General features: G+C 33.5%; 6 protein-coding genes across 6 annotated transcripts; 2 read left to right on the top strand and 4 right to left on the bottom strand.

The window, feature by feature from the left end:
- Positions 1-14681: 14681 nt before the first annotated feature.
- EAF01_006554 (uncharacterized protein) lies at positions 14682-16679 on the top strand (the record flags this gene model as incomplete). The annotated part of the gene is made up of 4 exons (XM_038914808.1): positions 14682-14699; positions 14817-14858; positions 14985-15559; positions 16511-16679. 4 exons carry the CDS (start codon positions 14682-14684, stop codon positions 16677-16679), a joined length of 804 nt encoding a protein of 267 aa, XP_038769763.1.
- A 535-nt stretch (positions 16680-17214) lies between these two features.
- EAF01_006553 (uncharacterized protein) lies at positions 17215-17985 on the bottom strand (the record flags this gene model as incomplete). Its single annotated transcript, XM_038914807.1, has 1 exon — positions 17215-17985. The coding sequence occupies one exon, from the start codon at positions 17983-17985 to the stop codon at positions 17215-17217; it is 771 nt and encodes a 256-aa protein (XP_038769762.1).
- A 21-nt stretch (positions 17986-18006) lies between these two features.
- Positions 18007-18759, bottom strand: EAF01_006552 (uncharacterized protein; the record flags this gene model as incomplete). The annotated part of the gene is made up of 1 exon (XM_038914806.1): positions 18007-18759. One exon carries the CDS (start codon positions 18757-18759, stop codon positions 18007-18009), a length of 753 nt encoding a protein of 250 aa, XP_038769761.1.
- A 730-nt stretch (positions 18760-19489) lies between these two features.
- On the bottom strand, positions 19490-22123 carry EAF01_006551 (uncharacterized protein; the record flags this gene model as incomplete). The annotated part of the gene is made up of 1 exon (XM_038914805.1): positions 19490-22123. The coding sequence occupies one exon, from the start codon at positions 22121-22123 to the stop codon at positions 19490-19492; it is 2634 nt and encodes an 877-aa protein (XP_038769760.1).
- Positions 22124-22495: 372 nt separating this feature from the next.
- EAF01_006550 (uncharacterized protein) lies at positions 22496-23611 on the top strand (the record flags this gene model as incomplete). Its single annotated transcript, XM_038914804.1, has 1 exon — positions 22496-23611. One exon carries the CDS (start codon positions 22496-22498, stop codon positions 23609-23611), a length of 1116 nt encoding a protein of 371 aa, XP_038769759.1.
- Positions 23612-25463: 1852 nt separating this feature from the next.
- Positions 25464-26192, bottom strand: EAF01_006549 (uncharacterized protein; the record flags this gene model as incomplete). The annotated part of the gene is made up of 2 exons (XM_038914803.1): positions 25464-25569; positions 25624-26192. 2 exons carry the CDS (start codon positions 26190-26192, stop codon positions 25464-25466), a joined length of 675 nt encoding a protein of 224 aa, XP_038769758.1.
- Between the last annotated feature and the right edge of the window lie 382 nt (positions 26193-26574).

Here is a 26574-nt window from a genome sequence, read left to right as displayed (position 1 = left end):
ATACTTAATATTATTGAGTTTATTATTATCTAGGAGGTAGAATATTAGATTTAATATTTATTCCTTAGATTTGATATAATTAATGTTTTTGTTTATAAAAAAGATTGTTAATATAGGAATTATAACTTAAGAAATTGATAATTATAAGAACTAAGGATTTTTGAATAAATTTAAAAGAGTTTTCTTTTTGTTTTTGTTTTATGTAATAGCTGATGAAGTAATTAATTTAACTTTATTAACTTTTAATAAAGTTATTTTTCTTTTCTTTTCTTTTCTTTTATATTTTATATTTTATATTATTTATACTAATTATGTCTTTTGTATAGTCTTAATAGGTTGCTTAAATTATATTGATTTTGCTGTTTGTATTAATTTAATTGGTTCTTTATAAAGTTGATTCTAAAGTTAATTCTTTTCTTTTATATATAGTTTAATTACAGTAATATAAAACTTTATTAAATTATTTATTAATTGTATAGTATATATTTCATCTTTTATTTCTAATAAGTAATACAAACCTATTTGATCTTTATATTCTTTTTATACTTAAATTTTCGAGTTGATAAATAAGTTGTATAATGTTATTATAAATAGTTTGTTATATTAATTTAATATATTTAATATCTATTTTGTTGTTTATAACTTATTGATTTTGTTTATGTTACGACGGTATTCAACATACCGCGTCACATGGCCAAACAGTCACGTGATGGACCTAGAGGATCTAGGGGATTAAAGAATAAATGTTTAGATCTATAAGATCCAAAAGATCCAAGTAGAACAGAGCTTTATAGTTCTATAGAAAACGAAGGTCTATATAAGGAATAAGGTTTCTTTATATATAAAGCTTTATGCTTAAAAACAATTATTAATTTCATTATTATAGTTATAAGAATTATAATTAATTATTAATCTTATTGAATTCCTATTTGAAATCTAATCTAAACTATTTTAAAAGATCTCTAGCCACTTCCACATAATCCTAGAGGCAGCTCCCGTAACAGTTTATTACTTTCTTAATTATAATCTATCATTATAAGATTATAAATATTAATAGATCGAGATCAATTATTTATAAATATACTTTAAATATTAAAAGTATTAAAACTAGTTCATTTAGTTTTATAGTATTATTTATTACTTTAATAATTATTTATAATATCATCTTCCTTATTATAGAACTCTTTAGTTTATTAATAATAATATTATATTGTTACGAACGACGCAACATAGGCACGGGACTAAGGCACTAAGTCACATGGTTGGCTCAGTCTGCCTCAGCGGGATAAACACTGAGCCATGAAAGTATAAATAAATCAATACTAAACCATACTAATCACATTAAACAAAAAGATTTATATAAGGGAATAGGTTTTATTATAATATAAAGTTTCATGCTTAAGAATAATTATTAGTTTCATTATTATAATTACGAGAATTATAATTAATTACAACCTTATTGAATTCCTATTTGAAATCTAATCTAAACCATTTCAAAAGAACTCTAGATATTTCTATATAATCTTAAAGGCAGCTTCTATAATACTTTGAACATTCTTTCTATTTCAAATACTAATTCAATAATCTATTACTGAAATATAACAATCAGAAATATTACAATAAAACAATTTACATTAACAACAAACATCAATAATGTCAAAATGGCTAATATTCTATAGAAGGTTATTATCAACGAAACCTTTAAAATCGTTTTATTAGATAAATACCAAAATAATCAATAGAAACTCGACACTTTCCTTTTGTGATTAGAAATCTACTTTCAATTCAATAAGGATAAGTTTATAACCACAAAATCCAAGAGCATATAAACTATATTCTATCTCAAAAGAGAAGTAAACAAATAGATTTAATCATATTTACAAGACTATTTTGAATATAATGAATAAGATCGCATATAATCCACTCGAACAATCTTTAACAGTTTTGAAGGATTTAAAATAGAAATTCGTAAAATCTTTGGAAACTCTAATGAGCTAGAAGTAGTGAAAGATAAGATCTTCAACTTTAAACAAATAGGATCAGTATTGAAATATACTATAGAATTTCGAAGATATATAGGAATAATTAAGTAAAACGAAACCGCTATTATAAATCATTATTGTAAAGGATTTAAACCAGAAGTCAGACTGGAGTTAAAAAGATTTGTTGAGAGTGTAAACTTGAACAACCTAATTCAAAACTCCATTGAATTAGATAATTGTCTTTACTGATATTAATAAAGTTAAAGATCATATAACCCCTAGGGAAATCAAAAGCAAAAGCGTTACTATAAGAATAAGAAAAGATTACATTACAATCTATAAAATTACAAGAACCTTATAGAACTAAACACTACATATTATAAAAAGGGGAATAATAATTTAGAAAAGAAACGAAAACAAGAAAACCATTTATGCTTTGAATATAGAAAAGCAGGGCATTGAATAGCGGATTGCCGAAGTAAGAAAATAAAAAGAAAGAAAGACAACTTCAAACCTAAGTTCAATAAAGACTAACTTAATACTACCTTTATACCCTAAGAATACCCAATTAAGACTAAAGAAATTGAAACCTTTACTAATAAAGAATTTCGGAAATTATTAAACAAACTATCATAAAACCAAAAGGGTATAAATGTAATAGACTTATAAGAACAAAAGTATTATCGAACCTTATCATCTTTAATAATAAAAGAATATTATAAGGAAGAGATATCAATAAATTATATAATGATAAGCTGAACTACTTACTATAATAAATTCTGCGGAATCTATCAATTAAATAAAAAAGTAACCAGATAATTCTCTAAGAAAAGAAAGACAAGAAACCAACAATTTAATAAAACAGACAAAAAACAAGTTATTTAGTAATTAAATGCTACAGAATAAGTAGAATAGATATACTACAAGATCAAAATAAACGAACAAATATAACAAGCTATAATAGATTCAGGAACTATAGGAAACTTTATTACATTAAAAGCTACAAAATACTTAAGAATTCCACTCCAAAAGAAACAAAACTCCTACTAATTACAATTAATTGACAAACAATTAGCAAAATCTAATAGGAACGTTTTATAAAAGATACAATCAATACAAATGAACATAACCCAATATTCAAAGATTATACAACTTGATGTTATATTATTAGACCAATAACAAATCATCTTAAGAATATTATAATTGAAGGTATACAATCTTAAAATAAATTGGTCATAAAAAACAATAACATTTGATCAATATAAAAACGGTTATAATAATATATTCAAGGTGTTTGCGAAACATAACACACAATAAGGAGAATTGAATATGAACAATACCGATAATGTAGGATATCTAATCCAAAATTCTTTATTAAGAGTGAAGGACAATACACCTCCTTTACAAATGTAGAAGCCAACAATACAATACGAAATCATAATCAAGGCAAAAGAGTCTATAATATTAAAACAATATAAGAAATATAAATATGTTTTCAAAAAACTAGGGATCCATAAGGCTTTACTAGAATACAAGTTATAGAATTATAAAATAATATTGAAGGAAGACAAGATGCCAATATATATCCTAATTTATTCAATATCAGCCGATAAGCTAAAAACATTTAAGAAATATATTAACAATAATTTGGCCAAGGAATAGATTAGAGAATCCACATCCCAAATAATAAGTCTAATTATATGAATACTCAAGAAAGATGGTATTAAGAGATTAATTATAAATTATAAAAAGCTTAACACACTTACAAAGAAAGATTGATATCCACTTTTATTAATTACGGAATTAAGAGATTGATTAGACAGAACAATAATATTTATTAAAATAAACCTACAAAACAAATACCACTTAATTAAAATGAAAAAAGGTAAGGAATAGAAAACTACTTCTAAAACAAAATACAGACTATACAAATATCAAGTTATATCATTCAAATTAACAAACACATCAATTACTTTCATAAAACTTATAAACAATGTACTATTACAATATTTGAACACCTATTATATATACTACTTAAACAACATCCTAATATATTCAAACAACAAAGTTTAATATATTAAAAATATTAATAATATTTTTGAAAGTTTAATTAAAACCGATTTACTATATAAACCAAACAAATATAAATTCTATATTATGGAAATAAAGTTCTTAGGATTTATTATATCAAACCAAAGGCTTAAGATAAATAAGGATAAGGTTAAGGTAATACTTGAATAAAGGTAGTCTATTACAATTAAAAAAGTATAATCTTTTTTAGGATTCGTTAACTTTTATTAAAGATTTATTAAAAATTATTTAGAAATTATAATATCTTTAATTAATTTAATTAGAAAAGAGTAAGAAACGTTTGAATAGATCATTAAAACATAGAAGTCCTTTGAAGCACTCAAACAGACAATAGTCGGAAAGCCAATACTATTAATATTTAATTTAGAAAAGTAAATCATAATGAAAACGAATTCCTCAAATTTTGTTATAAAAACAATTCTGAGCCAATCAAATCAAAATGAGAAATAACAATTAATCGTATTTTATTCTCGAAAACTATTATTAGTCGAATTGAATTATAAAATATATGATAAAGAATTATTAGTAATAGTTAATGTATTTAGAGAATAGTGGGTTTATTTGAAAGAATTAAAATATACAGTATAGGTATATACGGATTATAAGAACTTGGTTTATTTTATTACAATAAAGTAGTTAAATAGACAATAGATTAGATAATCGGAAATCATGGTTAATTATAATTTCAAAATTTTATATATTAAAGGATTAGAAAACACTAAAGTCGACACTCTTAGCCAAAAACCAGAGTACCAAGAAAATAAGATGTACAAATCGTATGCTATATTTAAGAAAAAAGGTGAATCACTAGTTTACAATGTATCACAGCTTGCAGCTACTTATATATTGAAAGACAACCATCTCAGAAGTCAAATCCAATTATATTACAATAAGGATGCTATAGTTATATACATATATAAAACAATAGAACCAAAATTCATAATAAAAAACGAAATTATATACTTTTATGGAAAAATATATATTCCAAGTCAAATGATTAAGGAATTTGTGATGGAACAATATAGGTTGTTGGCATATGGATATCAAGGAATTACAAGGATATTTACAAGATTACAGGAAATCAGTTACTTCCCATAAATGAAAACGATAATTGAAGAAGTTGTTGGAAATTACGACACCTGTATATAAAACAAATCATTACAATATATACTATATGATCAACTTCAAACCTCAAATATACCTTCTCAGCCATGGAAATCTATTATATAGGACTTTATGGTCAAATTACCATTCTCAAAGGATTTTATTACAGGAATTAAATATAATGTAATATTCAATATAATAGATAGGCTAATGAAATTTATATATATAATATTATTCAAGAAAATATGGGATATTGAATAATTAGTATATATATTTTTTAGAATTATAATAAGTATATATAAAATATTAGATAAGATAATCTCGAATTGAGACAAGCTTTTTATCTCGAAATTCTGAATTACTTTATTAGTACTTATAGGTATCAAAAGAAAGTTATTGATATCTTTCCATTCATAAATAGATGATCAAATAGAGAGGATCAATCAGATAATGAAAGCATATCTTAAATACTATATAAATTATCGATAAGACAATTAAATAGAGCTATTGTTTATGGCACAATTCGCATATAATACATTGGAAATGGAAACCATGAAAATCATTTTAGCACGAGCTAATTTTGGTTTTAATTCACAAGCATATAAAATCCTGATACCATAAAAGGTTAATACCGAATTAGTGATAGTATAAGTTGAATAACTGAAAGATTTTCAAGAGTAATTAACTTTTAATTTAAGATTCATATCTTTTAGAATAATAGTGTATTATAATACGAAATGTAATATAGAATTTATATTTAAGAAGGGGAATAAAGTTTATTTACTATAATAAAATATGGAAATTAAGAGATTAAATAATAAACTCGACCATAGGAAATTAGAACTATTTAAGATTGATAAGGTAATAGGAACGATTAATTATTAATTGAAATTATTAGATATAATGAATATCCACCCAGTATTCTATATATTCTTGCTCAAACCAGCACCATTAGGAGTGCCAAATATATCATTAACGGAAATCGAACCAGTCAACCCGAATGCCATATACAATGTCGAAACAATACTAGATTGTAAATACGTTAGAGGCACAATCAAATATTTAATTAAATGGTTAGATTATCCATACACCGAAAATTCATGGGAACCAAGAACAAACCTCAACTGCTCTGGGAAGTTGGAGGCGTTCCACCAGCAATACCCGGATTTGCCCAGAAAGAAGGAGAATCCATTGAAGCCAGGATCGAAGGGTCCAAAGAAGAAGAGTCAAAAACAAAGGAACCGTCGCTAGGGCCAGTAGCAGAGACAGACGCCAACTCCTTTTCCTTCTCTACATGCTCCTTTTCCAGTAATTCATCTAGTTTATTTAATGAGCGAACACCACGACGAAGCATTTCAGAACCCCGGTTACGAAGTGTTTTCTGTTTTTTGCGAATTTCCATACGACGACAGAAGGCTTCCTGTTCCGCGAGAGCAGTAGCTTCCTCCTCGGCCTCAAGACGAGCTTCCTCTCGAGATAGAACATCCCAGTTAGAAGGAGAAAGACCAGCAACATTACACTTCATAGAACTAGAGCGAACGTATTCTCTATAACGTTTAGATTCAGGAAGTATGTGGCATTACAAACCATTCTTTTCACAACGAGAACAAGGCGTCATAATATTTCCTTTATCTTTGATTTTTTGGCTTAAACAACGACGATTAAGTGTTGAGCGAGAATCACTAGTGATAGGCATAATGAAAGGAAATAAAGAATCATTATGATATGGCTATATGGGGAGCACATGACTATATAACGCTCGGGACAAGCGCTAGGATAAGAAGGGGATAGTGTTACGACTGAGGTCGTCACATGACTAGATTAACTAAATATCACCTGACCAAGGTGTCCCACTGAGTCTCACTGAGTAAGGCCCACTAGGACACAGTGGGAAGCAATAGGACAACAAAGAACGAAGGTCTATATAAGGGAATGGGTTTCATTATAATATAGAGCTTTATGCTTAAGAACAATTATTAGTTTCATTACTATAATTACAAGAATTGTAATTAGTTATAATCTTATTGAATTCCTATTTAAAGTTTAGTCTAAATTACTTTGAGAGAACTCTAGACACTTCTATATGACCCTAGAGGCAGCTCCTATAATACTTATTAATAAAGTTCTTTTTAATATTATATATAATATAATCTAAAGGATTAATATAAGTATTCATTTAGCATTTTCGAAATATATTGAAGGTGTATTTTGTAATAATATTATCTAATTATTATACTGCTTAAAATTATATACTTTTATTAATAATATATAGGATAAAGTTAATATTGATATATATTATATTCATTATAATTAAATGATTGGAATTAATATCGTTTTATAAATTAAACTTAAATCAATCTAATGATTTTCCATACTTTTAATAATATTAATAGAACCTTGTTACGATGGTCTGCCACAATAGACGTCACGTGACCCCGACGCTTAGGTAACCGGATCAGAGGGATCATTAGTGATCCAGTTGATCGGATCAGAGGGATCATTTGTGATCCGACTGAGCACAGAGAACGAAGGTCTATATAAAGGAATGGGTTTCATTACAGTGTAGAGCTTCGTGCTCAAGAACAATCATTAGTTTCATTACTATAGTTACGAGAATTGCAACCAGTTACAACCTTATTGAATTCCTACTTGAAGTCTAGTCTAAACCACCTCGAGAGATCTCTAGACACTTCCACGTGACCCTAGAGGCAGCTCCCGTAACAAACCTAATAAGTTTGTTAATCTCAATTTGTATAATATTATTATAATTAGCTCATTAAAATACTCATAAAAGTCTATATACTAATAAATAATCAAAGTAATAATATAAACATTATAATTCTATATTAATAAAATAGTATACATTATTATTAATTATTTATTATATAAATGGTTATATATTTATATATTATAAAAGTATTGTATATTTATTATAATAAATATATAAAAATCGTTCTCCTATATTACTTATAACAATTATATCAAGAATGTTATTATAATATATATTAAGCTTGTTTATATTCTTAAGAAATAATAAGAACAATATTTTTATATTTATAATATGAAATTTAATAATTCCTAATAATAAATTTAATTGTATTAAATCAATCGATTTAGCTTTATCAATTTCAAATACTATACTTATAATTTCTATTGTTTTTGTATTCAAGGTAATATTCTTAATTATCATTTTATATACTATATACTATTTATAATCTATTATTAATCATTATACTATAGCTATATTAACAATAATTCCTTGAAATTCCCTTACATTATATCTACTAATATATATTGTATTTTCAAATTAAGATTAATATATTAAAACATATATAAAGAATTTATTAAATAGATCCTTAACAATCTTTTATTTATTTACAAATCTATTCTGAATAATAAAGCTTAAATATGATTTTTATATAAATAAGTTTTAAATTTCGAACTATATGAAATAAACTATAACTTCACTATCTATATCAAAATCAGAATCTTCAATAAATCCTTTATATTCGACAAGAAATTGTTAAAAGCTTTTATTGAAATTATTACTCTTAAACTATTCCTTATACTTACATCACGATTTCTTATATTCCTTTTTACAAACAAAATACTTCTTTTTTATATATAATTTAAATAAACATTAATTATCTTATTCGAAACCTTTACTTTAATCATATTCACCTTAATTATAATAATATTTACAATCGATATAGAATGTTATGACTTCATTAGAATAAACTTATTCCTATATTATAATAATTGAATATAATTTTTTAAGAGATTTAGAATATCTTTAACAAAACAAAAACAAGCTAAATGTTACGGAGGTACCCGCACCGCAACATGGATTATAAGATAAACCTAAGGCCTTGGTGTTGGAACCTACGAAAACAGCACTGTAGGGACAGTTGGATTAAAGGGTAACGAAAGATAGCGGTAACCGAATCAATAAGCAATGATTAAAAGATAGGTACCTATCTTTTGTTGGCACCTATCCTACAGTAGGCACAGGAGGGATAGCGGTTACAGGTTATCTAGTAAGCACAGGTTAGATAAGCAGTAGTATCATATAGGTCACGGGGCAAGTGTCACGTGATGGATAGACAGGATAGGCAAGCTATCCAGGCTATCCGTGGATAGACAGGATAGACAGTCTACCCAAGCTATCCAGACGAGAACGAAGGTCTATATAAGGGAATGGGTTTCATTACAATGTAGAGCTTCGTGCTCAAGATCAATCATTAGTTTCATACTATAGTTACGAGAATTGCAACCAGTTACAACCTTATTGAATTCCTACTTGAAGTCTAGTCTAAACCACCTCGAGAGATCTCTAGACACTTCCACGTGACCCTAGAGGCAGCTCCCGTAACACTAAAGAGCACATCTATACTAAAGTATATATAATAATAATCTTTTAATAAAGTAATTCTTCTATTCTTATTATAAAACTAAATCCTTTATATATATAATAAAGTTTTATAACCATAAATTATAAGCATTGAAATATCGTTTTCCTTTTATTATCTGATTTTACTATTATACTTTTGAATATGATGATTTCTTATTGTTATATAAGATTACACTTGTATTCTAGACCTTCAAATATAAATATTATTAAATTATAAATCCTAATTATTATATTAAGTAAATTGTTTAGATTTATATAATAAAAGTTAAATATAATATTGATAAATATAATGAAAAATGCTTTCTTTAATAATCCTATAGATATGTTAATATATTCATAATTGTTAAGAAAGATCGAGAATTTATAAGTAAAATTATCATTTTGACCATTATATTTATTAGCTTTATTATAAAGTTTTATAAGGTTACTCAAAAGCTAACCGATATTTATAAGTTTTTTAAAAAAAAAATTTTTTTAAGTAATATCAATACCTCCTAGGTCATTTCCTCCTTCATTTTTATAATATCGGCCCTAATTTGAATATTATTTCTTCTGCCTTTATCGTTTCCTTTTCTCTTACTTATATCAATTTTATTATTAGGTGGATTATTAATTGATTCTTTAGTTCATTATTATAAGACTATGTTATTATTAAACTAATAGGATATCCATATTTTTATTGAAATTAATCTCAATTATTTTTAATTAAGATTTCAGAAATTAAATTAAGAATGTAATTATAATGATATTAGAATAGCCTTAATATTAAATTATTAAATAAATCAAATAAATATTAGTTTTATTAGATTATAATATTCTTTTATAAATAATAAATTAATTATAATTATTTATTAAGAAAGACTAATAGTATAGTTTTAAATCATTAGTATTTATTATTATAATAATAGTTTTAATAAAAAAGGGATATATAGTTTATATTTCTTGACATCTTTATTTTTATTATTATTAAAACATTATAAATTATATATTGATTAGTGCTTTATCAACTATTCGCTTTAAATAAATAGTATATTTTATAACAAATAATATATATATATAGAATTTGTATTATAACTTATATAATAATTATATTCTAATAAATAGAAAATACTCTAATTTAAAGTCCTTAAAACTTACAATATAATCCAATTACAATTCCTTATTATAAAAGTCACTAAATTTATATTCATTCAATTTATATTTATAGAAATCTTATATTTCCCTTTCATTTATATAATTAATATCGAAAGAATAATCTTCCTATTTATTCATTATTGATTTATAATCATCAAGTATAATCTCTGATAAAATTAAAGATTCGATAATAAATTTAATAAATTTAATGTTATTGAATTGTTTTAGGACTAAATACTCGACATTTTCAATATAATGTTTTTAAAATATAGAAGAATTTATGAATAATTCTGCTATATTTAATAAATAAAAAATAGATAATAGAATATTAACTTTATTAAGATATAGCAAAGTTTGAGTTCGAAGAGTATAATGTTAAGTTTGAACTAAATATTATTAATTTTTATTCTTTAATATATATTATAATAAAGAATAGGATATAAATTAAAGTTAATGTAAAAACTATCGCTATATTATCAATTACTCTTATTCATATAAAAACAGATATCAAAACCATATTGAAATAATATAAGAGTTTATATCTTTTTAAAGAAATATTAATCTTAATTTAAATTATATATTGTAATTAAAATTAAGATATTAAACTTCTGATTTATAATATTATTAATTAATGTTGGTATTATTATGGAAATAGTGAAGTCAATATAGTATTATAGTTTATATTAATGTTATATTACTTAAGGTTCTAAAAGCTAGGGCTATAAAACGTATTACTGTAGTGTTGGAAGACGCTAGCGTCAACGCTAGCGTAGTCACATGATCCCTGTCCCAACAAGGGGATATATCGAGTAGATTCTAAGTCACTTAATAGATGTAAAGTCATAAGCATATTAAAGTATATTCAAAACTAATTATATATTCTAACTAAGTCTGAGTATATACTGAGCTATTATCAAGGTACAGGTAATATATGAACACTGATCATTAGGATCTAGTGAATAGCTTCAATTCATTAACTACTGTATTGCAGTCTTTAGCGAATGCGGGATACAGTAGCCTTTAGCGAAAGCAGAAGAGACTAGCTCCTCTTGTAGCGTCTATATAAGACCTACAACTTCCTATACTTAGCTAGCTCTTTAGATAGAATACAATATAGACATTTAGGACCTATGAATACCGTGGGTGCTACATCTTCCGTATCCTTCCCAAACCAACAGGTAAAGACTTATATTGTACCATAAGGGTAGAAGGACTATGGAAGGGTGAGGCCCTACTTATAGGAAGTAGGGCACACTAGTGGTCTATGCCTGAGGCACGAAGGCAACTACAGATCATGTAGTTGACGCCGTGACAACTATTTATCTTATATATTTAAACTTTATAATCTTATAACTTTTATATGTTTTCTTATTATAATGTTTATACTTGATATTATTAATAATAGAATTCTTTTTAACTTACTTTAAACTAATTAATTACATAATGTAAATTATCGTAGTAACGTAGTTTATTAGTGAGCGGGTTATATTAGTAAACGAGTTATCTTATTTTATATACAAAATTCGTCTGTGCGTAATTGTGTACTTTCTTTATATAATAATATAATTTAAAGAAATTTGAAAATATTGAAACTTAATTATATAAATATTATAAAAATCTAATTATTTATTAAAAAATTAAATTATTATAATAGTTATTATAAAAAAAACTTTTTTGTAATAAAAATCGTAATAATTTCTACTTTTTTTTAGAATATAATAGAAATATTATAAAAAAAACTAGATTTAACTTATAAAAAGCTAATTTTTTATTGTTATTGTTGGGACAGGGATCATGTGACTACGCTAGCGTTGACGCTAGCGTCTTCCGACACTACAGCAATACGTTTTATAGCCCTAGCTTTTAGAACCTTAAGTAATATAACAACAGTGTAAACCATAGTACTATATTGACTTCACCACCCCCATGGTGATACCAATAGTTATTGAAAATTCTTTTCTTTTTTCAAAATAATGATTAATTATTAAAATAAGAATATTGAAAAAGGCTTAATTTTAGTATATTTTCAAGTGACTCGTTCACTAATATGACCCGCTTGCTGATAAACCACGTTAGATTATATTATTAATCTCTTAATAACTCTCATTATAAAGCCGGGGTTTCCCCGGCTTAGTAACTATATCCCCGTGACAATTTAGAGCTAAAATAAATTATTTCAAAAAACCCCAAATATTATAAATATTCCATTTTATTTTTATTTTTTATAGTTTTTTCTTTTAAAAATAATAATTAATTATAAAAAGATAAATATTAAGAAAACCTTGATTTTAGTATATTTTTAAAGTGGTCTACATGCTAATGAATCACGTTATCTAAAACAGAATTAAAAAATTAAAAATTGAGATTCAAAAATTTTAAGGTTATATTTTCTTATTCGAAAATTTGCTAAAAGATTATATAAGTTATTCGATTATAAAAACTTTCATTTTTTTAATTTTTTAATTCAGTTCTTATATTGTATAGAAGGATTATACTTGTTATAAATTATAACCTTTAATTTTCAAGGGATTTATTAAAAGATTAAATTATGATTGAATTATTAAAATCGATCTTTTGAGTAAAGAATTATGCTTTACTTCTAAGCTGCCCTGTGAGTCCGTGCACCGACTAATACTCCCGTCAAGACTCAAAAATGCACTTGGAATTTTTCTATTAAGGTATATTTCAGTCCAAGTATATATTTTATTCAAGTATCTATGATTGTGCAATGTGCATATCAATCTATCAATCACCTCTCTGCCAAATTAATGAGGGAGAGGAGAGTATTACTGGGATTAATATACAGGGGTAGATAGAGGATTGATTTCTCGGGGTGAGAGCAGAATCTTTGATTTTTGCTTGAATTTCTTGGTTTGGGTTGAGGATTAGAGAGGGAGGAGGGAGGGAGGGAAGGAGAGAGGAGTGATATGATGTGGTATGGTGGTGGTAGATGAGGATTGGGGTGGTGATTGGGATGGTGATTAGGGGTGCTGACTTGGCAGTGGAATCGGGCTTTGAAAGGGAGGGATACTTGGGGACTGGTGATTGTGGTGGGATTGATGTTGGGGATTGGTAGTGATGGTGAGATTGGGGCTGATAGGGTTGTGTTGTGTGCTTCTTGAGGGAAGGTGGGGGGGAGGGAGGGTTTAGGTTTGTAAATTTGCTATGCGATGTTTGATGGTGGAGATCTATTGAGTTATTAATGATGAGTCTTTACTGTAATGGGTATCGAGGTTTCTGTAGCAGTCCGCAGCAGTACCTAGTGATAGCATCTCTTTATGTGTTTTTATTATGGAGGTCAAGATTTGTTTCACGCGAATAATTGATACTGGATATTCAAATCTAATCGATATCTTTCTCATGTCTAATATCAAAGTCAAAATCAGTTGAAGCGGAAATCTAAACGAGGACCCCCCATACTTATGGTTAGAAAGATGGAAGATGGGTATTGTGGTGATGGATTTAAAGTTAGAGGGAGAGAAAAGGGGTTTGGTGCTATGGAATTAGATGTATACATGATGTTGGGTAATGGGAACTTGGAAGATGGAATGATGAGAATACTTTTTCGAATGGATGGAAATTGGAAACCCATAATGGTGTGATGAAAGAAAGATAAGATGAGATTTCGGAGGTGGATGGATGGATGTGTTTGCGTGTGTGTGTTTTGTTGGAGATCAGGGGGGAGTGGGATCTGGTGGTGAGATGGGAGATGTTAGGGATTTTGTGTTTTGATTCAAGATTGTGATTGTGTGGTTTGTGTTGTTTGAGGTAGGAGTTTCATGCGGCATGGATAATAGTGCCCAGCTGTATATCGTGATGGGAAAGTTTGAGGTTTATGATGTGTGATGTTTTTGAGAGCTCGGAGTATTCATCTCGTCATTGGAGGAAGAAGTCGTTTCTGTGTAGCCACGGTAATAGCCAACGTCGATTAATCTTCCCAACTTTCACTGTTCAGAGACATGGAGGCCTCAATTGGTGTATGCGGGTTGTTGTCGTAGAATGAGGAAGTGAGAAAGGGTATCATACTGGGCTGCCATCTTTATCGGCCACGTCTCGAATCTGGAAATGGGCGACTTATATGATTGATTTTCAAGGCTCTTCTCGAAAGCTATTCGCCTTTCGAACTTGATAAGAGTGTATATAGCCTGACACTAACATGCAGAATCTTTTACCGTATATGCGAGCCCCTCCTCTACTTTCGATACAGCAACGAAGGCCAATGCATTGATAAGCTTAGCCAATTTATTCGAATGCTCATATAGCGACTAGATCGATGGCCTGACTTCAAATCTTTTTCGATAGAGTGGGGTCCTAGAACATCTCATGGATCTTTGAGCATAAATCAACACATTGAGATGCTAGTAGATGTTCCGTTCTTGAAAACTGCATTAGATCGGCTTCCAGACGCAATTTACAGGTTACAGAGCCGATCAAATGGCAAGATTGGAGAAGTAGAGAAAATGCAACTTTGCACAAAGTGTGTGACAGATCTTGCAGAAACATTCAAACGACTATTGGACGTGGGCGATGTTCAGCCTTACTCTAAGCCATTAATTTACATGTTCACTATTCTAAGCCCCTACATACAAAAGCTCCAGATTGAGATTAAAAGTTCAGGAGGATATGATTCAGGTCGTCCTTGGCGGTCGCAAATCTTCCCAGAGGCAAGTCATCTCAAATTTATCTTGCTTAAAGAATTCCACCACGTTACAGTATCAGCCCGCAGATCAAAGCCCGAGAGAGGCCATTTCCATATCAATACTTTCCGCAGAACAGCACGATCTTTTTGTGAGAATACCTACCCTGAAGAAATTGAAACTCCGTGGCTATGCATTCAGTCTAGAGCCGCCCTCTCACTGGGTTATAAAGCCAGGGTCGTGTGGGTTAGGATCCCTAACCTCATGTAAAATTTCAGTTCTACTTTTGCAGAATGGATAATATAAGTTGGGTACCCTATTTTCGGGCCATTTCTGTTTTGGGTCACTCCTTATCACCAAAAATCTCAAAAAATGGAATTTTTAACTTTCTTATTTATGGATAGAATTTATTGAAAATTTGTGTATATATAATTCAGATCGTTTTGAATCTAATCTGAAAATTTTAGATTTTTAGGATTTTTTGTATTAAGATTTAGAACTTTAAAATATCGATTTTTTAATTTATATAAGAATTACATATAAATTTAAAACTTTTATAAAATCTTTAATAATTTTTTAATAATAATTATGAAAAGAAAACTATATATCTTTTTGAAAGTTTTGAGTTTAAATTTATATAAAAATTTAAATTTTTTTTTTAAAAAAATTAATAGATATAAAGATATAGTATATAATGAATTTGAAATAGTATAAATAATCTCTACAATTTTGAGAATGTTCTTTTAAATATTTATTTATAGGAAATTTACTTTTTTTTTAAATCTTTCAAAATAAATATGTTATAAATTTTTATTAAAAGTTATTAAAGATTTTATAAAAGTTTCAAATTTGTATGTGATTCTTATACAAATTTAAAAATCGATATTTTGAAGCTTTAGATCTCAATACAGAAAATTCCTAAAAATCTAAAATTTTCAAGTTAAACTAAAAATGATTTAAATTATATATATATAAATTTTCAATAAATTCTATTTATAAATAAGAAAGTTAAAAATTTCATTTTTGGTATAAAAAGTGGCCTAAAAGGGGGGTGGCCCGAAAGTAGGGTACCCGATTTACTTGTCCATATTCCAAGAATCAAAGCATTTCTCATACGATGGGACTCTCAAAGGCATAATCCGCAGAGGAAGGCCTATCGACGGTTCAGTCACTCCCCAATTTCTTGACAAACTCATGGAAGGCATCTTTGTGCAAGAAAATAGCTTGGAGTCTCTGTCTTTGATAGGGATCCGTAGATCAATATCGGACCATACGCATCTTGGGGAGAATGATATTCAACTAGTGTTTTTGGTCTGCTAAGTGAGAATGTTTGGGGGGTCCATAAACCTAGGAATTGAGCATGAAGGCTATGTCAATAGTACCAATGGGTTCGCTGAATCGCCTGTAACAGAGTTTTGGTTTGTTGAATGGACAGAATATGGGAAGAGGGATAAAGAGCTAAAAAGATTCACGAAGTGAAGACAATGAGATTATCACTAAGAGAATCATGGATAAAAACAACATAGATAAATGAGTTATAGATAAAAATCCCAAGGTTAGAAGAGATACAGATAAGGAGGGAATATATGAAATGAATGAAATGAAATCAGAATGACATGTATCCTAAAGAAGCATTCCAGGTCCCTTTCCCAGATTATAGATAGTAGAATTTCTGTCCTAGTGTCTGCCCCAGAATTGCCTCAATCAAGCTTCGAAGCTTTAATGGCTATTCGGGGTCGGGAACCAAAGCTGCAATTTTGCTCCTTCCGAGAAACTCATTCACGTATTAAACACAGGAGAAAATGGTGCTCTTTGCCTTTGATGAGTTACCGATGAGACCACAACCTCGTGGCATTCATATGATTGTGATTTCTCTTGTTGTCCAATCTGGATGCTGGAAATTGCCCCTAGGTGCGTAAATGTCGAGGCACCCAACTCGTTGATATACATCAAGGCTTCCAGTACCCTGGAGAATCAAAGCATGCTTATGGTTCTCCGGAAAATTTGAAATGCTGACTAGCAGAACCTTTGGGTGGTAATCCTTACATTCGTTCGTAATCAACGTACCTTCCGATATGTGTTCAACGGCAGAATAAGAATAGGGGTTAAATTCTTTCGCACTGACCTGGGCTGGATGCTCAGGACAATCCCAAAAGATTGATGGGATTTTATGGCGGCAGATTTTCAAAGTTGGCCCTGAGAGCTTAACGTGACGTTTATTTATTATCCCGAAATGGTTGTCGTTCTCGTTATCAATGATTATTTCTTTGATTTCAGCATCTAGCTGATATTTCGTATTATCATGCCTTGGGTCACTATAGATTCGACGGGTTGGCATAAGGCTGGCACTGTTTGAAGCCCAACTCCAAGATGGTGCGATGTATTCAGCATGCCGTATGAGTGGCAAACCGCTATTGTAAAACCTTCGCCAAAGGAGGCCTCGGTGGAAGTCATGTTCCCAAAGACCTGCCTTGTACGCAGAAGGAGGTTGCCCCATCTCTTCGGCTATCACCTTTGCGATAGCCGAGATACCAATTAGTGTATCTTTTCGAATGGAAATATGACGAGTAGTATAATTATTCACGATATCATACCATGAAAGCAATGTTGTCTTTCTTTTCTTCATATTTCGGGATATGAAATCAGCTTAATTGTTGCCTGTGAAATACCAATATTGGGGATTCAATGCTTGAGTGGGGGATGCCTCTTCGGATTGTTGCGTGACACATCTCCAGTACAATTGCTCTTCTCCGAAACTAATCAAGCGTCGAGACATTAGATCTTCTTGTAAAGCCCAAGCACGTCTTCTGAGACAACCAGCACGTTCGAATGGATTCGAATCTACAATATCCCTTAGATAAACTCTCCCATACTCTCTAGAAGTGCTGGGATGATAGCCTTCGATCGAGAAATTGTATTTTTCGCTGTGCCGTTTGTGAAAAGCGTTGCTACTGTCAAATATTCCAGAGGCAGTATCTACGGATGCTTCTGCCGCAATTGTCAAAGAGGCGCCTCCATAAACATCGGCCATTTTGAGGGATTCCACGGCCCAATCTTTCGGCGAATCTTGTATAATACACAAAGAATCAATCCAAAGATATCTGTAGCCCATTCGACGAGTGATGACAATGGCATCTTTCATGGTTTGAGGAAAATTAGACATAGGTATTCGATTGTAATGCTGTTGAAGGTTTTGGCTCGTTGTTACCGCTGTAGGTGAAAACCCCCAGCAATAACTCAAAGCAACCCAACTGCCAGGTCTTTGATTGGTTTCTACCAAAAAAGGATCCCCGCCTTCGAGTTGTACATCTATAACCCTGGTTGGTAGTTTTTGGTTAACCTTGCCTCGATCCTGGCATTTCTTGTGGTTCGAGAGACATTGTTGTAACCAGGTGGACATAATGCTGAAGCTCTCTTTCGATGAAACATCTAACGATAGTGGTCTCGAGGGTAAAAATTTGGCTAGCCGATCGTCTTGACAGAAGTTAGCTTTGATCTCTTCATCAAACGAACCCTATAGCAAGGTCTAACCTTCCGTAGTGTAAATGCCCAACGAAAATCTTTCTCTGTTAAATTGCCATATTACTTCCCGTTTTGAAGCAGAAACAGATATCCCCATAGAGTCGAAACGGCTGCCTCGAGGGTGCAGTGTACTTAAAGACTTGTGTACGATGTTGCAAAGAAAACATCCACTGTTAGCTGCGTCAAACGTGTCGCATATGTTACGCCTGATACTGTTGTAGATATTCACTTTGAGACAGAACTCGCAAAGGAATGGAACTTCCATCAATAAAGGTTGTGGTGTCTCCATCTTATGAAAACAACGTCGTTTAACAAACTTTCTGGTAGTCCTAAAACTCTCTTCCTTGGTCCTCAATACTGTATTGCTATGTCTAAGTATTAGTTTTTGTGCGATGGCTTATCAAGTGCTAATCGCGGTGTCGTCTGGATTAGCGCCAAACTTTCGTACACGGGGTTGGCAAAGCATTTACAGGGATCTTGTACTGCATTCTTATAAGGGCCAAAAAAACATGTGATGAAAGAGCGTCTTGGATATGATTGGATTAATTTTTACATATACATTTTAGCCTTTTTAATGTTGCATGCACTCAAGTAGAGCGAATAGTCACTCAACCAATATTGAACTCGCTCGCAGCAGCCATGTGCTCCTTCATCTTCCTCTTCATTCTCGCGGCAGCTTCATTACCATCCACAGTAGGCAAGTCCAACTCCATTTTCTTTTGTTTCCGCACTCTTTCTCCCTCGGGAGCTTTATCTTCTGCTTTCTCTCCTCTCTTCGCTTTCCTAGCCGCGACACTTCTATCTGCTTTGGTCATCTTCGATGGCCTTAATCCTGGTACTTTGATGCTTCCGGGTTTGTCTCGTAAGGCGAATGCCTTTGCCAAATGGCCCAAGTGCAATTCTTGCATATTAAATATATGTCTCTCATTTGCGACGTGAGTGGCATACGCCCTGATATGACTCTGGTATCCACGGCGTGCCATCTCAAGATATTTTGGCGAGTCTAGACTCCATCGTTCAACTTCAAGTTGGAAATTCGTAGCTCTCTCTTCCCATTCGCGACCTATACCACCGAAACCCTTTTGTATCAAATCCTCAGCCGTGTGACGTGTAAGGGCTTTCTTTCCTTCACGATATCCAGATGCTAAGATAGAAACATATTCTTCCTCGACGCCAGGCATAAGGAAGATCAAAGCACGCCCCTCGCGACCAGCTCTAGCTGTTCGACCAACACGATGTAGATGATCTTCTGCGCTAAAAGGTGGATCATACTCGATGACAAAGTCAACATTTGGAAGATCGAGACCTCGAGATGCAACATCAGTACATATCATCACACAAGGGTCCGTAGATTCGGAAAATGCCTTTAGTGTTGCTGTTCTGATGTTTTGTGCAAGAGACCCGTGAAGTTTGTGTAATATTACAGGGTTTGAATTATTCGAAATGGTAGTTCCATGCGCGATAGTCTCTTTGACCAATTCTGATTTTGGCAATGCGGGGAGATCAACCTTCTCCTCGTCAGCAACCTCAGCCGAAGCTTCTGGGGTGCGAGAGAAGAGCGAGAAGTGAAAGTCAACAGAGTCAGCACAAGAGATGAAAACAATTGCCTTCATCACGGACCCTTTTCTTGCAAAAGCACGTTTCAAGAGAGCCGTTAGGGTAACGAGTCGGAGCTTCGCAGGAACGATAGCATATGACTGCTTCAATTGCGTAGGGGCAGAGAAAGCTTTGTCTTGGGGTTCGATGCCATTTTCCTTGTCTAATTTCTCTTGTTCGGAAGGGTCCGCTTGAATGTGCACAGCATCCTTCAAACTGATTTCCCCCAAACGCTGAACATTCATCTTCATCGTAGCAGAACACAAGATAGTAACTCTTCGCTTTGGAAGTGACCCCATGTCTGAGTTTGCTTTTGCCACTGATCTTCGGCCTATTTTCTCAACGATGCCTTTAATCTCTTCCTCGAAACCAAGCTCCATTAATCTATCTCCTTCATCCAACACCAACCATCTTACAGTAGCAACATTTAACACTTCTGTGTTATCGAGATGATCTGCCAACCGTCCCGGTGTTGCGACGAGAATGTTGACACCCTTTCGAAGTCTAGCCTTTTCTGATTGCTTACTCTCTCCTCCGTTGACGGTCGTACCGACAATCCATGGCGCACAGCGTAAAACTTTCTCCAGAACAGCTGCGATTTGTTTGCACAGTTCTCTCGTGGGTGAAAGTATAATCGCAAAAAGTCCAGAATCTCGATGTATTTGTACGCCATTCTCACTCAATGCCAATATTCGCTCAACTATAGGTAGTAAATATGCCAAGGTCTTTCCAGATCCAGTCTCTGCTTGTATGAAGGCGTCGCTATCGTCTGATATCAGCTGCTGTACAGATGCTTTTTGAATGGCGGTTGGAGCTTTCATATCGAGCTTAGTCGATAGATGGGCTGCAAGCCTTCTCGATAGTCCTAGATTGGTGAATGTTGCCATTTCCTCCGTCAAAGGCGCATTGGATGGTTTTGCTGGTTCCGCTTGTTCTTCGGGTTCATCGAAAGTTTTCTTTGAAGTTGGATTGAATGTGAATAGAGACGAGACAACCTGGCCTGGTTTCCTCCCACCCTCAGCAATTTCGCGGTGGACAACGGCCATTTCACGGTTTCGCATACCGTCGATGCTACCATGTGGGAGCTTTCCGGAGATATAAGCCGGTCTCGTTTCATCCTGGAATGAAATAGCCTTCTTTGCGCCAGAATTTATACTGCCTGGAGGCAATTTTCCGGAAGCATACGCTGCTCTACCCTCGTCCTCGATTTGGGTAGCCTTCTTTCCACCAATATTGATACTCCCAGGAGGCAACTTGCCAGCGACAAATGCTGTTCTAGGTTCTTCTTGGAAAGTGGTCTTCCTACCTCCTCCAACATTTATAGTTCCCGATGGAAGCTTTCCGGAAGCATAAGCTGCTGTGTTTTCATTTCTTCCACCGTAAGAATTGTAATTGTCATCCACTCGTTGTCGCTTTGGTGCTCTTGATGAAGCCCCGTGCCCGATGTACTCTTCCGCGCTGGTATCATGTTGTGGTTCAGAGAATATTTCTCTTGCCGATGGTTTATTCGTGCTCTTAGTGACTCGGTGCTGCGCAGTTTTCTTCGCAGCCAATCGATCCTTCCAACGTCCTCCTTTAAATGCTTGTTTCGCAACTATAGGTACATCCCCAATCTCAAAATTCATTAACATTCCATCGTCGGCCATTGTTGCTAGTTTGCTGAAAATTCGATCTGAAATGCTTTGAAAAATCCAGAAACAAAATGCGCACATGCAGAAGTTTCGTTCCAGAAAAAAACTTGAGCTTGGACCACCATCCCTCAATCCCACCAGTCGCGGGAGGTCTAAGCTATTCCTGGACAAGCGTTATTCGAGCTCCAGCAAATATCAAAAATTATCTCGGGCTTCATTCTACGCTGCACATACCAGAACAGGATGACTCAAATTTATATTTCTTGCCGATATGGACCCTAATTGGGTTGCAAATATCAGTTCCACATTTGTATTAACATTACATCTCAGTTTGCAGTACAAGAGCTCAAATTGTTCACGATGATGTCGTCCCCCATGCGCCAATCCATGTTGCCCCTCCTCAGATCGACTACCAAGGTATTCGGCGCACCACGAGCATTCTCGACAACTTCTGCCCTTCTCCGTCGAGTCGCAACTCCAACTATACCGGGTACTTCCATCAAGATCTTCCGAGATGTGCCTGCTTTACGCCAATGGCGCCGTAAACAATTAATAGATCATCGAATGGTCGGTCTCGTGCCAACCATGGGAGCTCTTCATGAGGGTCACCTATCACTTATCCGCCTTGCTGCAGCAGAAAATTCAAATGTCATAGTAAGCGTCTACGTTAATCCGACTCAATTTGGCGTCCACGAAGATCTTGATAGCTATCCGAAGACATGGGAAAAGGATTGCAAGATGTTGAAGGGACTTGATATGGAATTGGCCGACAATGGGAACATGGGTAAGATCGCAGCTGTATTTGCGCCCACGACAGAAACAATGTACCCGAGTGGACCGCCCAGTCAAGAGGTTAACGCGAAAGGAAGTTTTGTCACCATTACACCTGTTGGAGAGCTACTAGAGGGGGCAAGTCGGCCAACATTTTTCAGAGGAGTGGCTACTATCTGCATGAAGTTGTTCAATATTGTCATGCCAGATAATGTTTATTTTGGACAGAAGGATGTACAGCAGACTGTCGTGATAAAGAAGATGGTTAAGGATTTCTGTTTCGACACCAAAGTTGTCATTGGAGAAACCCAAAGAGAGCATGATGGCTTGGCATTGAGTTCACGAAATGTTTACTTGGGAAAGAGGAGAAGAAATGTCGCTACAGCATTGTCAAAAATGCTTAAAGTTGCGGAGCAGGGATACAATCTCGGACATCGATCACGAGATGAGCTCCTGGGGCCTGCATTAGAATTGTCGAAGTTACTGTTGATGGAACAGCATCAATTGAAGCCCGAAGAAAGGGTCAGATATGAGGTAGATTATATCTCGTTAGCTGATCCTGAGACGATGGAGGAAATAGAGGACGTTGACGAAACAAAAGGCGCGATCTTGAGCGGCGCAATCAAGATGTTGCCAGTGGAAGCACCACAAGTTGGAGAGGATGTCGGTTTATCTAATGGACCTCCAGTCAGGTTGATAGATAACATCATATTGAAACCTGTTAAGGTCTAAGCTGCTAAGATACATAGATAGAAACCACATATACTAGAGAATAAACGGCAGTTTTTGTCCTCCATCTTCATCCCGATTGTTCCAAACTAATGTACTGCAACAAGCCATATCCACAAAACAAGCTCATTGAAAACACATTCTGTGATGTAGATCCCACATGGTACAAACCAGAAACAACATCTGAAAAACATCCTGAAACATACTACCCCACCATTCTAAAAATAAATTTTCTCATTAACATCCTGTCGAAGATCAACTGACGCATTGACACCGTGTAGTCCCATCGCAGTCGTACTTCATCGTTGCCGTAGATCGTTTGGGTGAGATTCGCGAGTTCAAAGTGTTTTGCAACATGGAGATATCGTTCGACAATTCACAGAAAAGGAAAGTCTAGGCTTGAAGTTCTTTTCCTGATTGTGCTTCTTCAGTGAGTCGAAACTCTGCTGGAAATATGTTATACTGGGTACATCTACGAGGAGGTTCATGGAACTTCAGCTGAGTGGGTCTACTGGAGTACCTACTTCATGTCAGAGAATCTTGAAGTTTCTATCAGTACTCCACGTCCTACATTCTTCTCGAGCTTTTTCCTTTCTCTTAGTCATGAGTGGCATGAATTCTTTTTCCAAGACAGCCATGTTCGAATATTCATATTCATCCTCCATTTACTTCTCTACCCTAACATCATACCTTTTAATCGCACAACGAATCTCCACCTACTGCGGAGATTCGTTTTGGAGTTTTGAATTTGAGTGTGGAGAATATATGGAGGATACTTTGGAGTGTTACCTGGAAGGGCGATTGATGTTATACATACCACTTAGATATCCCTTCTTTAGCTTTCTCCGCGACGTTCTCTTGTAAATACTCCTTCCTTACATCCGGAGGGTTTCTAGTTTGGTCTTGAACTTACGAATGACTTCTTTCAATTTCCTACGATTCTTGATCTTTTTCGAGTCCGGCATTCTCATCATCACTCCCACATCTTCCACTCGCAACCCTTGACTTTATCTACGTCCCATATATTGAGCTGCCTTTTTAACACCTATGCCCTAATTCAACTTTTTCACGCTCTCTCCGCCCCGAAACCCTCCACGCTGCGAAGTCTCCATCTCCAGTATCGACTGTCACTATCGCCATCCAACGAACAAACCATATCAACCACAAGTTTTTATGAGTATAGCTGTGAAAGCTTGCTACTACCCGCTGATTCGAAAACTGACCATTCAGTCTATCAGTGTTTGCGTCCGTGTCCGGAGACCACTTCCTCAGCTAGGTTTCTTGAGAGCAATCTATTGGATGTGCTTCGTGAAGGGAGTGTATGTGAAGGACCGTGAATGAGATGAAAACTGTCAATGGGCCACAATTGAGCTTTCAATCCAGGAATGTGCTATTAAAACTCATGACTGTGAGCTGTGCTTGAGAGGGTATTGTCCAGCATGTGCAATGAAGTATTCAACGAAACTTATTTTGAATTATGTTTCATCTCCTCAGCATACATCTATATACATCGAAGTTACAATCCTACAACACAGAATCCTCTCTTCCTTTACTAGAAAACCCTTTTGATGTTATTTTCTCTCTCCAAATCCAAAACTCCCACACCCATGGTATCTCTCTTTCCGCCCAAAAGAACAAACGCCGCTACACTAGGTATTTACACACTAAAACCGAACCCGAGGATATATATGCACACAAGAAACGAATCGAAACCAAACATAGAACAAGATAAATGGTTAAATTATCCTATAAAAGCACCTCCCTATACTAATAAGAGAAGCGAATTAAACTTTAAACAATCCGATACCTGCTCGATAGATAGATAGATGGACATGGAAAGCTACCTAGGGCCAGCCTAATTACTTCCGGTAGCAGGGAACTTTTGCGCCGTCTGAGAGAGACTCATTGCACTCAATGCTGCATTTGACAGTTGCGTGATGCTTGGGAGGATATTTGGGTTTCTAAGGATTGTTAGTTTGTAGTTCGAGGTGTGGTTGAAAGTGGATGATGCTTACCGAGCAGTCTCAATGGTAGCCACATTGGATTTAACAGAAGCAGTAGAGGGATTTGTCATCATGGCTTTCAGGCCTTTGAGAACCGCAGGGGTATTCTTGACGATTTTGCTGTTTGCTGAGGTACCTGCACTACCTGCCGCGGCAAAGAGGACTGATCTCTGAGAGTCCTCATCTGATTCAGCAGCGAATGCTTTTCCGGCTAACGCTGAGATATCCGATTTGTCCGTCATACTGGGGAGTTTGTTCAAGGCTGCTGATACAGTATTGGCATCGCTAGCGAATCCGGAGACGGCTGACTTGACTTGTGCTGCTGTGACTTTTTTGCTGGCAGATGTTGCTTTCGATGTGGCGACATTCTCGTTGATATCTGCCAAGTCGATTGCTGTGGTTGGCTTTGCGCTACCGGAAGATGTTGAAGATGCCGTAGAGGCTGTGGAATTACCGGGTAATGACGGAATAGAGTTTCCTGCTCGAACGACCGAGCCATTGATTGAGCCAGGTCGAATAACGGGCAAGGCAGTAGAGAATGTGAGGGCTGAAAGTGCGACAAGGACATAAGAGAACTTCATTGTGAATGTAGATTAAAGAATGAAAACAATTAGAACTTAAAGATATTGAAAACTAAACAGCTGGCCTGTTGTGAATGATCCATCGACGTTGTATATACAGGTGGCCAAGAACTTCCAAGAAAACTTCAGATGCGTCTGAAATCAATCAGCTGGAAATTAGACTAGATAAAAATTCAAAACGACTATGGGACGTCAAAAAACTATGCTCAGACAAATTTGCCGTTGGAGATGTCCATTTTGGGCACAATCTGCGAGTCCCGAGGTCGTTTCAATTTTCCACAACCATCAGCTTTTTCATGAGCAATGGTCTGGATCTGAAGCAGTACTATAGTAGAATCGTCCAATTGAAATTCGCACTTAATCTATGACATAAGATGATTGG

This window comes from Botrytis porri, assembly GCF_014898465.1.
Source record: "Botrytis porri strain MUCL 3234 chromosome Unknown BPOR_008, whole genome shotgun sequence".
Taxonomy (NCBI): domain Eukaryota; kingdom Fungi; phylum Ascomycota; class Leotiomycetes; order Helotiales; family Sclerotiniaceae; genus Botrytis; species Botrytis porri.
This window is presented reverse-complemented; position numbering and strand designations above follow the sequence as displayed.